The sequence below is a fragment of the Prinia subflava genome, chromosome 3 (genome assembly GCF_021018805.1).
Source record: "Prinia subflava isolate CZ2003 ecotype Zambia chromosome 3, Cam_Psub_1.2, whole genome shotgun sequence".
In the NCBI taxonomy this organism is placed as follows: domain Eukaryota; kingdom Metazoa; phylum Chordata; class Aves; order Passeriformes; family Cisticolidae; genus Prinia; species Prinia subflava.
The window spans coordinates 7,059,043-7,072,940 of record NC_086249.1 but is presented as its reverse complement, the minus strand read 5'-3'; the positions used below and the strand labels follow the sequence as shown (position 1 = coordinate 7,072,940).

The following is a 13,898-nucleotide window of genomic DNA, read 5'->3' as shown; positions in this document are numbered from 1 at the left end:
TGTCAGCTGAGTTTCCAGACAGGCTTCCTATCTGCTGTGTAGCCATAATAATTTTAGTGAAATATACATCAACTTTACACTAAACTGGGAGAGATCCCAAGCTACGTACAGCTACTGAATAAGTCTAGCAACTAAAGCTAGACTGTGACAAGGTTTGAATATGATTTCTGTGAAAATGAAATTAATGTATATATTCATGAATTAAACTCTGTTTTAAATCCTTGCAGTAGTAGAAATTTTAAAATTTGTTATATATTACAGCAAAGTTTTGTGGACAGCAGGGAGATACAAGCTGTATATATCTAAGAATTTGTTACTGGTTAGAGTAATATCAGTTCGAAGGAAATAAACCAAGCAAATATTCTTAGTTCACTTATAATGACTTGAACATTTTAATTCAAATTATCTAAGTAATAAAGGGGAAAAAATAACACTATTGTTAAAATTGTTATACAAAAGCTTCCTAATTTTCCTTTTCTTATTTTAATCACCCAGACATCAGAGGCAGGTTTGCAGTGCTTGTTTTTCTGTAAAGAAAAAAAAAATAAGGTTAAAAAACAAAGAGTAGAAAAGGATTAATTTATCACCGTGCCCTGGGTCAGGTTATTTTTGTTATATTATGTTATATTTCAAGTTATTTTTGTCCATTTTGTAGTGCAGTAAGTTGACATGATTTGTCTTCATGTGTGCCCAGCCAAAGGTTTCTTCGGTTTCTTTCCTTTATACGTTTTCCCCACGTTTTCACTTTCTGGTCACCAAAATTACAGAACAGCCACCTCCAGTCCCAAGTTACACTAAGATTTGATTGTCTAAACTAAGATGCAATTGTATAGTAGAATCATTATTTTTAGTGCCTGTTTTATGTGAGGTGTGTATTGAATAAGAATGTTGTGCTTAAAGGTCTTCTTCCTGAGAATTTTGCTGGCCTGAATCCAGTTGAGTCACCTATTTTAATGGCATCATAGCAGTGTTGGAATAAATTCAGATCAGCAAAATTCTTAGGAATAAATCCACTAGATACAGTATTTATGATTGAAACAGGATTTCTAATTACAATGTGCATATGCAATTTTTAGAGTTGTAGTATTTCTGCTATACTTATAAACACTCATTTGTTTTTACTGTTGTTATCATGGCCAACACTAATGCTTTTTCTACTCTACAAGTTTATTTGATATGATGCTAATATTTTTGCCATTAAAAATCATAAACCATTTCTTTCTTGTGATTTGCATCAATAAGATTTGTGATTTACATCTAGGATTTGCATCTTTAGCAGAAGTAATCTTGAATGGATGCTCATCATTTTTTCTCTATTAAATATTTCTCTTACATATTCATTGTTGAGTAAAAACCAATAAGAGAAAGAAGTTCAGTCTTCCATTTCATGTGTTAGTAAGTGTTTGTTGTTAGGATTACATGTGTCATCTCTTTGCATAATGACTTAAGTTTGAAAGAAATACCAGCATGAATCAATGAAATATCAGTTCATAATTCTAAAAAGTTGTACAAAGCATTCAAGAACACATTTTTTTCCTGAGACTGTACATGCTGCTAACAACCTGCAGAGAACCTGCTACCATTTACAATCTGAATTCTATAAAAGTAACTGGTGTGTCTGCAGCTGAACAGAAAATCAAAACAACAGTATATTTTTCTTCAACATTAGGTTTCCTTGTGACTTCCCTGGTGCTACACTATAGATCTACAAACAATAGGCACTTCAATAATTTTTTCTTTGTGGAAAAACAAATTCCTAGAAATTCAGGAATTTGCAGCATGCTGACATGTATAATTAACAAGCTGAAGTTTTAAAATATCACAAGGTCTCCTATAAAATCACTGAAGTCCAAGACACTGCTGTAGCATTATTCTGATTCACTGGACATTAAGGCATATGCACATAGCAATACTCTGGAATTTTCTGCTGTCTCCAACAGGTGCATGGATAGAATACATTTACCTGAAGAGAATGGGAAATATTCTGAATATACCCTCCATAATCCAGAAGGGAGCTTCCATCAGCTTCTACACGATGATGGCTGTTGTGACTAACAGCCCTTTCTCTCATCATCAAAGGTAGATTTTCAGACTAGGAATTGCTGGTCACGTACATTTAACAGACTTCTGGAATTTTATCATCATTTAGTATCAGCATGTCAGGTTGCAGAAGTTCTTATCTCTCATGCTGCTTCAAGAAACATTTTCATGGGCAATTAAGATCTGCTTAAATCTCACATAAAAGAAGCATCAGCCTGAAGTATATTACCTCAAGTTACCTCTCACGTGGATGCAAACACAACCTGAAATCAGCAAACTTCCTAAAAAATTGTTATTTGTAATATTCCAAAGATGATTCTGTTAATCAATATTTGTTTTCTCCTTGAAAGTTCAGAGATGTGTACTAAATACATGACCAAGACAACATAATGAGTGGGCAATTTTTATCAATTTGATCCAAAGAAGGAAGAATTATGATTTTTTTTTCAATCCTCCCCCCAGCAGTATGAGGCTCTTTGACAGTGTGCATCTGAAGCAGATCCTTTGCAGGAAATTTAAAACACCTGTGGCTTTTACTCAAGTTACATGTTCTTCCAGTGACTGTTCTTTAGTATAGTTCTCCATGTTTTGCAAAAGAAAAAACCAGTCTCAATTCTAAGTCACTACCTCTTCATCTTTTCTGTGGTCAGTATATGCAGTGCACATCCAAAATAATACTAATGTACACAAGATGTCAGAAGATGTATTTAGTAAATTTGACTGGCAAAACTGACCTGTAGCATTTTAACTATGGACAGTGATGGCAGTTTGCTCATGAAAAAGCTTTAAACATTAGAAGAAAAACAAATAAACTTAATTCAACTTGTCTAGATTTTAAATAAAGGAAAAATTTTTGCTTGCAGTCTTGCACTTGGACTTCAGGGGTTGAAGGAGTACTTTGACAGCCAAATAATAAAGTCTAGGAGGGAAGTCAGCTGCTCTAACCATCCAAGCAATAATACTAAAATCCAGCTACAAATGAGTCACCAATTTCTGCAACTGTTCTTACCTTCCATTATTGTTTTCAGCGAACTCAAAATGCAAGTTTTGGCAGCGCTACAACTTCATCTCATTTGGTTTTACTTTTCCTCAGTGGGAGTTGGAGAGATTGGCTGATAAATCAAACTCATCCACTAACCACACCATCCTCCTCTGCCCAAGTTCATCTTTCTACAGTTAGTAAATTAATGACAATTTCTGAGCATCGTAATCAGCAAACCCTCCTCTCCTGAAAAATTACTCTGATTTTACTAAAGTGGCAGTGGAATTTTGCAGATTGGAAACTCCGTGGTACCTGGGTAATTTACTCTGTTCCAGAAGCTATCCTTGTCTCCATGTGGATGTTGGTGTCTCATCACATCCCCATCCTCTCTGCGAGTGGAATCCTTGAGTTATCATTTTTCTGATAAAACTTTGGGAGCTCTGCTTTTTGACTTTGAAACTGTGCATAGACCAGTCAGGTGAGCATCAGCTGGTCAGGCCTTTGGGAATATTCACACGTGGAGCTACAGATTATGCAAGACATTCAGGACGCAAGAGCAGGACAGAAGAAGTCAAGGAGTAGAATAATGTTTAGTATGCCAAGACTTTTATCAAAACCAAAAATATATATTCACTTTAACAGAACCTGTAGCACTAATCTCAAATTATGCAATACCTCTCATTTTTTAATTAGCATAGGAGTAATTTGTGTTTAACTACATATTATAAACATATTATAAGTACAAATATTACAAGTGCAGAAAATTTTCACTTTTTTTCTTTTTTTCTTTTTTCTTTTTTCTTTTTTCTTTTTTTTTCTTTTTTCTTTTTTCTTTTTTCTTTTTTCTTTTTTCTTTTTTCTTTTTTCTTTTTTCTTTTTTCTTTTTTTTTCTTTTCTTTTTTTTTTTTTTTTTCTTTTCTTTTTTTTTTTTCCCAGAAGGTACTTTTTAATGTGATGTCATCTTGGATGGTTTTACTTACAGACCTGTATAGAAGACTTTCTTTAACAATGGTAGAGAACTTGATTGCTATCAGTATTCAAAATAAAAGGGCTTCCCTGTTTCCTAATTTAGGGAATGTGCTATAATGTGGATAAAACCACAAAGTGACTTTACCTAAGATATTTTTCAAAGTCTCTGCTGAAGATTTTTCACTTGTATTTTAGTTTTATGCTGGTGATGAAATTATGGGGGGAAAAAAAACTACCACCAAAATCTCAAAACCCCCACTTTATTTATAATTTCTATGAAATACTCCAGTGAACATTAACCATGAAAAATATTTATTTTTAAGATTTTATTATGATTTCTAAAATGCTGTGAAAATGTAACTTCTGAAGACTGTCATTCTTCCAATGTCTAAGAGTTTAAAGGTCTGTTAACATAATTGTTCTTTCCAAGGAACATGTAAATCTGTATGGAACTGTCTTAACCTCAAGTTTTTGAGACCTCAATGATTGTTCATTCTCCATGGTGGGAGGAGATACTGAGTAATTCAGTGAATGAGCACCAACCATGAGTGTTGGGCCACAGAGACTATTCTAGATTGTCTAGGGGTTTGTTCTGACCCTTTTATGCTGTTATTATTAAGCAATGAAATAAAATACAGATTCTACATCTCTCATGCTCTAAGATTTGAAAGGGGGAAAAAATAATGTCACAATTTAGTAGATATCCATTATTATTTCAGGCAGGCTTGAGAATTACTGACATTTTTAATTTATAGAGATTATATCCATATTTCGGTTTTGGCCTATTGGCAGTCCAAAAGCTTTCTTCCTGGTGGGGATTTCTTGTAAGGTTTAATGTTCCCTGTGTCTCTTTCTCTTCATGTCTTGATGTGTTATGATGCCAGACATAGTGCTAGTGTGTGTTCTCCATAATTAGTGCAGGAGAAAAATTAACCCCAGAAAGGTGTTACCAATGGTTAGAAAGTTCTGCTTTGTCAGTGTATCCTGGTTTTAATAATGCCTTTATGAAATGTAAATAGTGTGGCTTCAGCTTTTGCTGCAGGTAATGCTGCATATTCGATTTTTGTCTCAGTTTCTTCATTGCTCTTTGCCATAGTCAACTGCACTTGTGGTGTGCTTTTCTGTCACCACAACATGTTCTTGAATCATTTACCCAGATCTCTCTTGTCTGATTTATACCATAAAGAAATATAATGCAGCCACACCAGTGTTTTTGGAGTCCTTGGGAAACTTCACCATAATAACCAGCATTTTGATTTGTATGTGGTAATCTCCTGCATATTTTGGGAATCCTCTCACAGACAGAAATGCCTGTATCATTTCTTTATTTATTTAATTAGTTGTTTCTTTGTTTGTTAAAGGAATTTTTTTTTGGTCTGTATTTATGCTCGTGTTTTCTTTCATGTTTTCTTTCTTCAGGAATGCTGGCCTATATTTTTAATCAGATATTGCACCCTGTTTGTAAAGGAAGTAAATGATGGAGTTGTACACCAATCCATCTGCTAAATAGACTCAGGGAACAGCACTTTTTAAGCTGTTTATTAAGAAGCCATAGTATAATATGCATTTAAGCAATGAAGAAGAACACATTTTAGAAATTTTGTTTGACTTAGTAAGCAATTTTAACACAAGAGCTTTAAAAAAGTTGAAATTATCTTTAGTAAATGCATATTTTTATGATAGTTCTAGTGACATTTTCTCGCCTACAGTTGTTTTAATTTTTTATGGATTTTGAACCTAGTAAATCTCTCTTACAATGTTTCTTACCATATATTTGATTATAAAAATAAATGATATGTGAAAATCTCCTGTCATTCAGAGTTTTTATTAGCTTGGGTTTTGTCCTACCTATAAATTTAAGATATATTACATCATCTGCATTTGAATAAGAGAATGTGAGAACATAGGGAAATTATACCGAGTACAATCTAAATCTTTTCCATCAGTATTAGAAAATAACTAGATAAACGAAAATGAGATTGAGAAATTACTCTAAAAGCTATTTAATTTAAGGATCTCTGTGCTTACTTTTATTATTATTATTTTCTTTTATAGCATCTATTAGTACTCATATATGTGCTTAAGGATAGATGGAATTACTTATAGTGAAATATGTATTAGTAAATTAAAGTATTTTGGATTAGTATTGAATTAATGAATCACATATAAAGTATTTACTATTGTATTTGTGATTCATTGTCACAGGTTATTTCACCATTTTAAATGTAACTTCTTAAGGAAATATTAGTCATCAAGGTAGAATCAGAAATTAAATTTCTGAAGTGTATATAAATTTTAGGTAAGAATAATGTAGTTTGACCGTGATATTACATGCTTAATATTTAAATAAAAGTGAAAAGACTCATGACTGGTATTAACTATGTAATAGAAATTATTTGCTTTACATATCTATAAACAATGTATATAATTCTATATAAATAAGCATTTATATATATGCTCTACATGTATATAAATCTGACTTTGTATCAGAAATTAGAAAACAACTTAATGTTTTATTTTAAAGAAATTACATTTTAGTTAGCCCAGGAATTCCTTCCAAAAGCCATGATGTTCACTATTGTAACATGTTTACTAGCAACATTATAACTTTTATTTTCCTTTATTGAGCATATTTTGGAAATAGATTTTTCAGTATTAAAATTGGTAGCAAAGTGGTCTAAGTTGCTAAGTTTTACCTGTTCAAAGAGATTTATGTTGGCTCCTGGGTTAGAATTCAAGAACTTCAATTTGTGTACCTATGCTGAGTCGTTTTCACAGAAAACAAAAATTCAATAATTGGATTCTTACACAGGATCAGAATACTTTTTTTTTTATAGAAATAATGATAAACAGCATGCTTCATTTGACTGTTTTACATCAAATATTTTAAGGTCTAAATTGTGGCATATTTCCTTTATTAAATCAAGGAACAGTTAAGTACTGAGTTAAAAGCTCAGCCACTTAAACATCAGCTGCCTCTTGGTGAGTATTGGGTGTAATATGCAGTAAACTTGAGTGTATTTGGGATAGAATTGAACATAAAAACCTGCTTCAAGTTTGATGTCATGCAGTGATAGAGTTACTGTGTTTTCGTCCCTTTTCCACCTTACTATAATGAAGGTAGGTTAATGTCAATATTTTTAATCACGTTTGGCGTTTTTTTCCCTTAAACAAAAAAAAGTGACATGACTCACAACAACAGATTTCCCAAAGGTTGCCCAGAGAAGCTGTGGCTGTCCCACCCTGGAAATGTTTAAGGCCTGCTTGGATGGGACTCTGAGCAAGCTGGTCTAGTGGAACATGCCCCTGCCCAGCCAGAGTGCTGAAATGGGATGAGCTTTAAGGTCCTTTCCAGCCCAAAATATTGTGTGATTCTATGAGTAAAGAGCAGAAGAAAATAACTTCATTTTCCTCAGGCGTAGCACTTCATGAAGTTTGAAGTATCAAGAAGAGGACATTTTCTTTATTTTATTTTATTTAGTTTTACCTAATATTATTATACCCTTAAAATTCAAATAATTTTGGGGGGAGGGATGAGGAAGGAGGGTCGTTATTGATAAGGATTTTTATAACATTTTTGTTCTAGAAAATTGAAAGCAGCACCATTCATTTTTCTCCCTTGCCTTTTCCATGGAATGAAAAGGAGCTGAAATCCAGAAATTCTAGTTGCATTTATGGTTCAAGTTTTTTTAACAGTTGTGAGATTCTGAGATTTGCTCATTGTCTGAGTCATTACTTCTATTCAGTTTTAAAGCTGCAGTTCTAAGGACCAGAGATAATGCTGTGTGTAATTTAAGACATAGTATTGTATCTCTACATTTTTCTTAACAGCATCAAAACACAGTGAGTGAGATCATAAAGAAGTTTTGAGTATGCAGTTCACTATTGCTGTCATAATTTGATACATTTTGTGGTTTCCCTTGACAATGTTCCTTTAAGCATGTACTTTGGTTCATTCCTTTGGTTATACTGCCTAGAAAGAGAACATGTTTTTCTATTTTTTTTTAGTTTATTTGGAAAATTTAGAAGTTACTTAGCTGTCAGCAATAACGTCACCATTGGTGAAGAGGTGCTTTCAGTCATTCTTATCAGTACTGTTTAATATATAAAAGTTCTACATTGATATACATATATAAATATATAAAACCTTCTTTTTTCCTGAATCAATGTAAACAGAGCCCAGATGGCCGCATAGAAGTCAAAGGGCAGCATGGAAAATCGTCACTGCACATTAAAGATGTGAAGTTGTCAGATTCAGGGAGATATGACTGTGAAGCAGCAAGTAGAATTGGTGGGCACCAAAAGAGCATGTACCTTGATATTGAATGTAAGTTCTAATGTTTTGTTTTCTCTTATAAATTTGTTAAAAGAAAAAAAAAAAAAGAAAAAAGTACATTCTTAATGGAAGGTCATTTTTTTCATGGTAATTCGTGATTAAAGTTGCATAAATGAAGAAAGCATGTCCTGTAGTTCATTACTCTGTGGGAGACTCCTGTCTTTTCTGCAGTTAACAAGACCATTGTTGGTGTGTTGGTGACTTAAGCAGGAAATTATATTCTTCTGAAATGATATTCCAGTGTTATTATCCATTAACTTAAGGCTAAGCTTAATAACTTCAAATCTCTGGGCTAGCTGAGACTGCTGGGAATAAAATGTATTCAGTGGGATAAAGTAAGGACTGATTTGAGCACCAGCTAAGTCTTGAGCTTAACTTTCTAAGATTCAACAAAGATTCTCTTTTGTTTCTGAGTCTTCTGAATTACTAATCCTGAAAAGGTCCTCTAGCCGCAATTACAACCTCTCCTGGAGTTATCATGTTTATAACAGCCTCTTTTAGGGACTGTCTTTATTCCAAGCTCTTGCACTTTGTTCAGGAGAAAAGGAGATTATTTTTGCTTAGAAGATACTAATACTTGAGAAGCCAATCAGAGGATATAAATCTAAAATATAAGAAAAATTAATTGGGTAATTGCTTCTTCAAATTGTTCTTCAAATTCATGAGAAAATGTCTTCAAAAAAGTGAAGACAAGCCAAAAAAATCCTTCTTTTTTATTTTATTGTTGCTCAATTATTTTACATCTCCATTACGGTTTGCATAAACCTGTTTAAACTGAGCCTTTGAACAAAAAAATTCTTTCTAGAGGGAAGATAAAGCTGGAATAGGATTCTGTGGCACAGAAATAAAAGTAATGATTGCAAACCACAGAGTGATTTCCTGAGGAGTTCTGAAAGTGCTTTCACTGTATAGTTGTGTGTTCTTTTTTTGGCAAGGAACCATTGCATTGTGGCATAGAATATAAATCTGAAAGAAAAAAGAGGAATGATCAGAAGAATTTTTAGGTGTAAGGAGTGGAGAGATTGCCGAGCCAGAAGACCTAAGAAATTAATCCTAATTTGCAATATTTGTTTTATTTAATGCGCGCAATGATAACTTTTTATGTGTATATAAAGGAAAAAAAAAAACCTAGATAAAAATGCAAATTACGTGAAGTTTCTTTAAATTCCTGCCACCTCTCCACATAATGATATGAAATACATGGTTTGATTATGGTTGTGTTGCTGCTATGCTTTAACATTAAATATTAATATATTTTGTATTCAGAAGAGAGAGATGTTGCACCACATGTTGTGAAATGTGGACAATTGAAATTTAAGAATTTATTAGCAATACAGAATTCATACCAGAGGGCATAATAAAACCTTTGCATTGATACAATACATTATTATCACCTAAGACACCTTTCAAGGTGAAAGTTTTAGAAGAGGTGGAAAGAATTTAAAAGTAGCATAGTCTTTTTATGGTATGGCAGAATTAATTTTGAATTTCTATGGGAACAATCAAATATAGTGGATGAGAAAGTGGAATAACTTAAGGTCTGAATTTATGCCTTAACACAATTTTTTTTGGTACAGCATTGAAGTTTCTACAGCTCTAAAATATTCTGAGGAATCACAGTTTATGAAGAACATAGAAATATAATTCTACCATCAGAGAAATCACACACTGTAATGATTAATTTTAATGTATAACAGAAGATTTTTATTATGATATTTCTAAAACTGGAGTTTCAAGTTTTAAATACTCAACAGATAGTGAGCTTTAACCAAAATGGGTTTTTTTTCCAGCACAGATGGTGTTTGACTAACAGAAATACAATTTCCCTCAATTCCTTTAAGTCAAGTAGTTCCATGATGCAAAGCAAGTATTTCTCAGCTGAAACAGTGTAGGTCTGTCTCATATTCTGATTACTGATTCAGAGAAATGTTTTGCTTTTCTTTGCAAATAACTTTGCACTGGCATATGAGTTTCAAATATAACTTATTTGTCTTGCCCAGGAAAGAAAACACTTGTTTAATGGTAAAGAATTCTCCTTTTCTTTAAAATAATGTCCCCAGGAGGAAGTGCCTCTTTCCAGCCTTATGTCCCATCAGTCTGGCCTCTGCCATAAACTTCTGGAGCAGAACAGTCTCTGCAAAGAGTCTTTCAGCACCCCCTTGCCCCCATTTCCATCCAGTGCTGGGCTGTCCTAAGCTCTGACAGTCCTACACCCAGTCCCTTCCTCTATGAAGCAGTGTCATGGTTATCTGTTATTCCAGTTATGGGACTTCATAAGCTGCAGGGTAGGGAATTTCAGCAAAAGATTCAGGTTCAAAACCCAAACAACTAATTTGTATTTTTGTAGCAAACTACTAAAAATGGAGGGATTCTGTGAAGTCAGTATTGACTAGGTTTGACTCTCCTTGTATTATTTTCCAAGTGGCATTTCTTCAGCACACTAATTGCCGCTACAAACAGTGATATCAGTGGTTTTTCATTTTTTCCCCAAATTTTCATTTAAAAAATTTTATTAAGCCCTTCAAAATATTTTGATTTTTCTCTTCCATTAGTTTAGTTTTGTTCTCTTCCAAACCAGCTTTGAGAAGAATTTATTCAAGTATGTCTCACTCTTGCAGTTAAGTAATTTTAATAGAAATTTTAATTATCTTTTAAAATATTTTCATATAAACCCCTCATAACTATTTTAAAGTATCAATAGATAAGCAGGACTTAATTCTTGATATTGCTCTCAAGTTTCTAGATGGAAGTAAACAATGCATCAATGTCTTTCTGTAAGTTAGTAACAAAACTACAGCATTTTTTCTTTATGTTTTATTATATTTGACAGTTTGTGTAGTCAGGAGAGGAAACTGCTTCCATCACACCCTTAAGTGCCACCTGAGTCAAACAGGCCTAATGAAGGCACAGAGTGCTCTGGTGTCACTGGCTCATCCTTTCACTTACTGACCCCTATCAGAGATTTAAACTGACAGTAGGATTGCACAGAATTTCCGTGCTTTGTCCCTGTTCTCTGTTGGGGTTGCTCCTGGTGATAAGAGCAGTTCTCCAGGACAGGAAGAGATTATCAGGTTTGATACCAACTGAGCTCAGTTAACCCTGACTTTAATCTGAAGGAAATGCTGGGCAGACATGAATTGCAGGGAACCAGGGGACATTTTTAAGGGTTTCTTCCTACAAAGTCATCTTTGTTTTTAGTTATATTTCATTTTCTTTATATAAAGTATGAACGGTAAATCAAATTTACATTAAAATAAAATATCATTTTCAAATATTATTTATTAATGGATTTCATTGGCTGCAAATTTTGGTTTTAAATATGAAGCTTAGTTTGTATTTGATGAGAGTAATAATAAGTAATCAATCGAAAAGGTGGAATATATGATATGTCTTGGGTATTAAGATGTGTCTATAGTTATTATCTACATATTTATCATAGAGAAATAACTTTTTTCTTTTAATTGAAGCATTAGAGAAGTACATAAAAAAGATAAAGCAGGCCATATGCTAAGATGAGGTTTTCAAGACAGCCGGAGGAATTTAAATATATAAACCCTAGTCAATTTAAACTTGATTTTACATATAGTATCAGGTGTCTTTCAAAGTTAGTTTTCCTACACAAATGCTTGCATTTTTATGTGGCTTTTTTTTTACTTTAAAAGCATTATACAGACCTGACTAAAAGAAAAATTGTGATGAGAGAACACATTAGGTCTTGTGTTTCACAAATTTTTCACTGCATAATTAGCAACGAAGAAAAATCTTAATTTTTACATGTTCAGTGTGCTGGATCATCTTTCACCACAGTGTTATTCTTAGTTAGGGTGCCTCACATCATTGCTATATTGGAAAAGCTTGAAATAAGCCAGTAATGAACAGCATTTACAATCTCTGAAAGATTCTCTGTGTGCCCTTACAGTTTTCCCTTCGTTGTGTTCAAACTGTCATTAACCTGTCGGAAGTTTTCACAGCCCTCACTTAATTTTATCCTCCCAGGAGCACACATTATGTAAGATGCTACTGTTTCAGAGTGCTCTGTACCACCAGGTGCAAATTCCTTTGGACAATACTCCTTTGACCAGAGAAAAGGCATTAGCTATGTCCTTTGGAAAATTCTGTTTTCCCATACACTATCCAGGAAGCATCCTGACTGAGACCTTTTTAGCTGGAATTGCCAGTTTTCGCATCGCTTTTTCAGTTAAACCTCTCAATTTCAGTACTGATGCTGCAGCTATTAGATATGCTGGGTGGTCAAAAAACACCTATTTCCTCCCAGTACTCAGAGAGTGATGTTTTGAGATAGAATTATCTGTGACAAATAGATTGCATTAAATAACATGGTGCATTTTTGTATGAGAGCAGCCATGTGAGTAGTTGATAAAAATGATTTTTTAGAAAGCAATTCCTAAAAAAATGCATTTAAGTAATTTATAGTATCTTCCCGGAATATAAAGTTTTTCTTAATACTGCTTTTCATCCAAACATGATTTTTGTAGTTATATTCCTTATTAGTTAAGTACCAACTTTGAGGTAAAAACAAAAATAATCATGCTGCATGTGCAGTATAGTGTTTACCTGTAAAGAAAACTGTGCAGTATTTTTTTATACTATTGTATTGCTTATCAGTAACAGTCTTTTCCTTTGTATTTGTTTTTACGTCATTACTGTTGCGGTATTGAACTTGAATTTGTGACTTGATTATTCTTTTGCTTTGTTGTGTGTTGGGTGTATTGCACTGCAGTTGAGGGCAATGCTTTGGATTCATGCAATTTAATTTTATATCTTTGCAAAAAAAATATACAAAATTTCTTAAAAGTGGATTCAACAGATTGAGCTACAAATTGTATTAACCTTCAAGGAAGAAAGGTTTTCAATTGATGAAAGTGCTACTACTGCGTACAAGAGGTCACAAATGTTATCACAGACTAATAGAACAGTCTGGCTTGGAGGCAGTCCTAAAGGTCACCCAGTTCCAACCCCTGTGCCATGGGCAGGGACAACTTCCACTAGACCTGGTTACTCAGAGGCCCTACAAACTTGAACGCTGCCATGGATCATCCACAACTTCTCTGGGAAACCTTAATGTTGTGATAAATGTCACAAAAGTTCCAGCTGCCTAATGCTATCGTAAATCATGATAAATTCAAACAGTTCATAATTTGGATTTGGTTTCTGTTAAAAGAAATCAGTGCAGTAACATCCCGTCACTACTCAGAGAATCGCTGAATGGTTGAAATTGTAAAGTATTGCCTCTTTCCTGTCACTGGATACCACTGACAAAACCTGGCTTTGTCTTCTTTACACCTTCCCTTCATCCACTGGTCATGAGGACCCAGCTCTATCCAGTCATCACAGCCAGAAAACAGCACTTATAGAAACAGTCCTATGACCCAGGAAAGAAACAAATTACAGGAAAAACAATCAAGAGAAACAAAGTATTAAAACAGAAAAAATTACATCTTGATAAAATACTATTGGCTTTAGTTACATTTCTCCCATTTAAATTTATAGGTTAAAATGAGATGGAAAAGGTCAACCTTTAACATCACAAAATAAGTGTGATAATTTAGG

General features: G+C 33.5%; 1 protein-coding gene across 2 annotated transcripts in view; it reads left to right on the top strand.

The window, feature by feature from the left end:
- Positions 1-13,898, top strand: part of NCAM2 (neural cell adhesion molecule 2) — a 136,936-nt gene that overhangs the window by 32,967 nt on the left and 90,071 nt on the right. For both annotated transcript variants that reach the window (XM_063393880.1, XM_063393881.1), the window contains exon 8: positions 8,168-8,318. In XM_063393880.1, the coding sequence (XP_063249950.1) occupies positions 8,168-8,318 (151 nt within the window). The remainder of the gene's footprint in view (positions 1-8,167; positions 8,319-13,898) is intronic.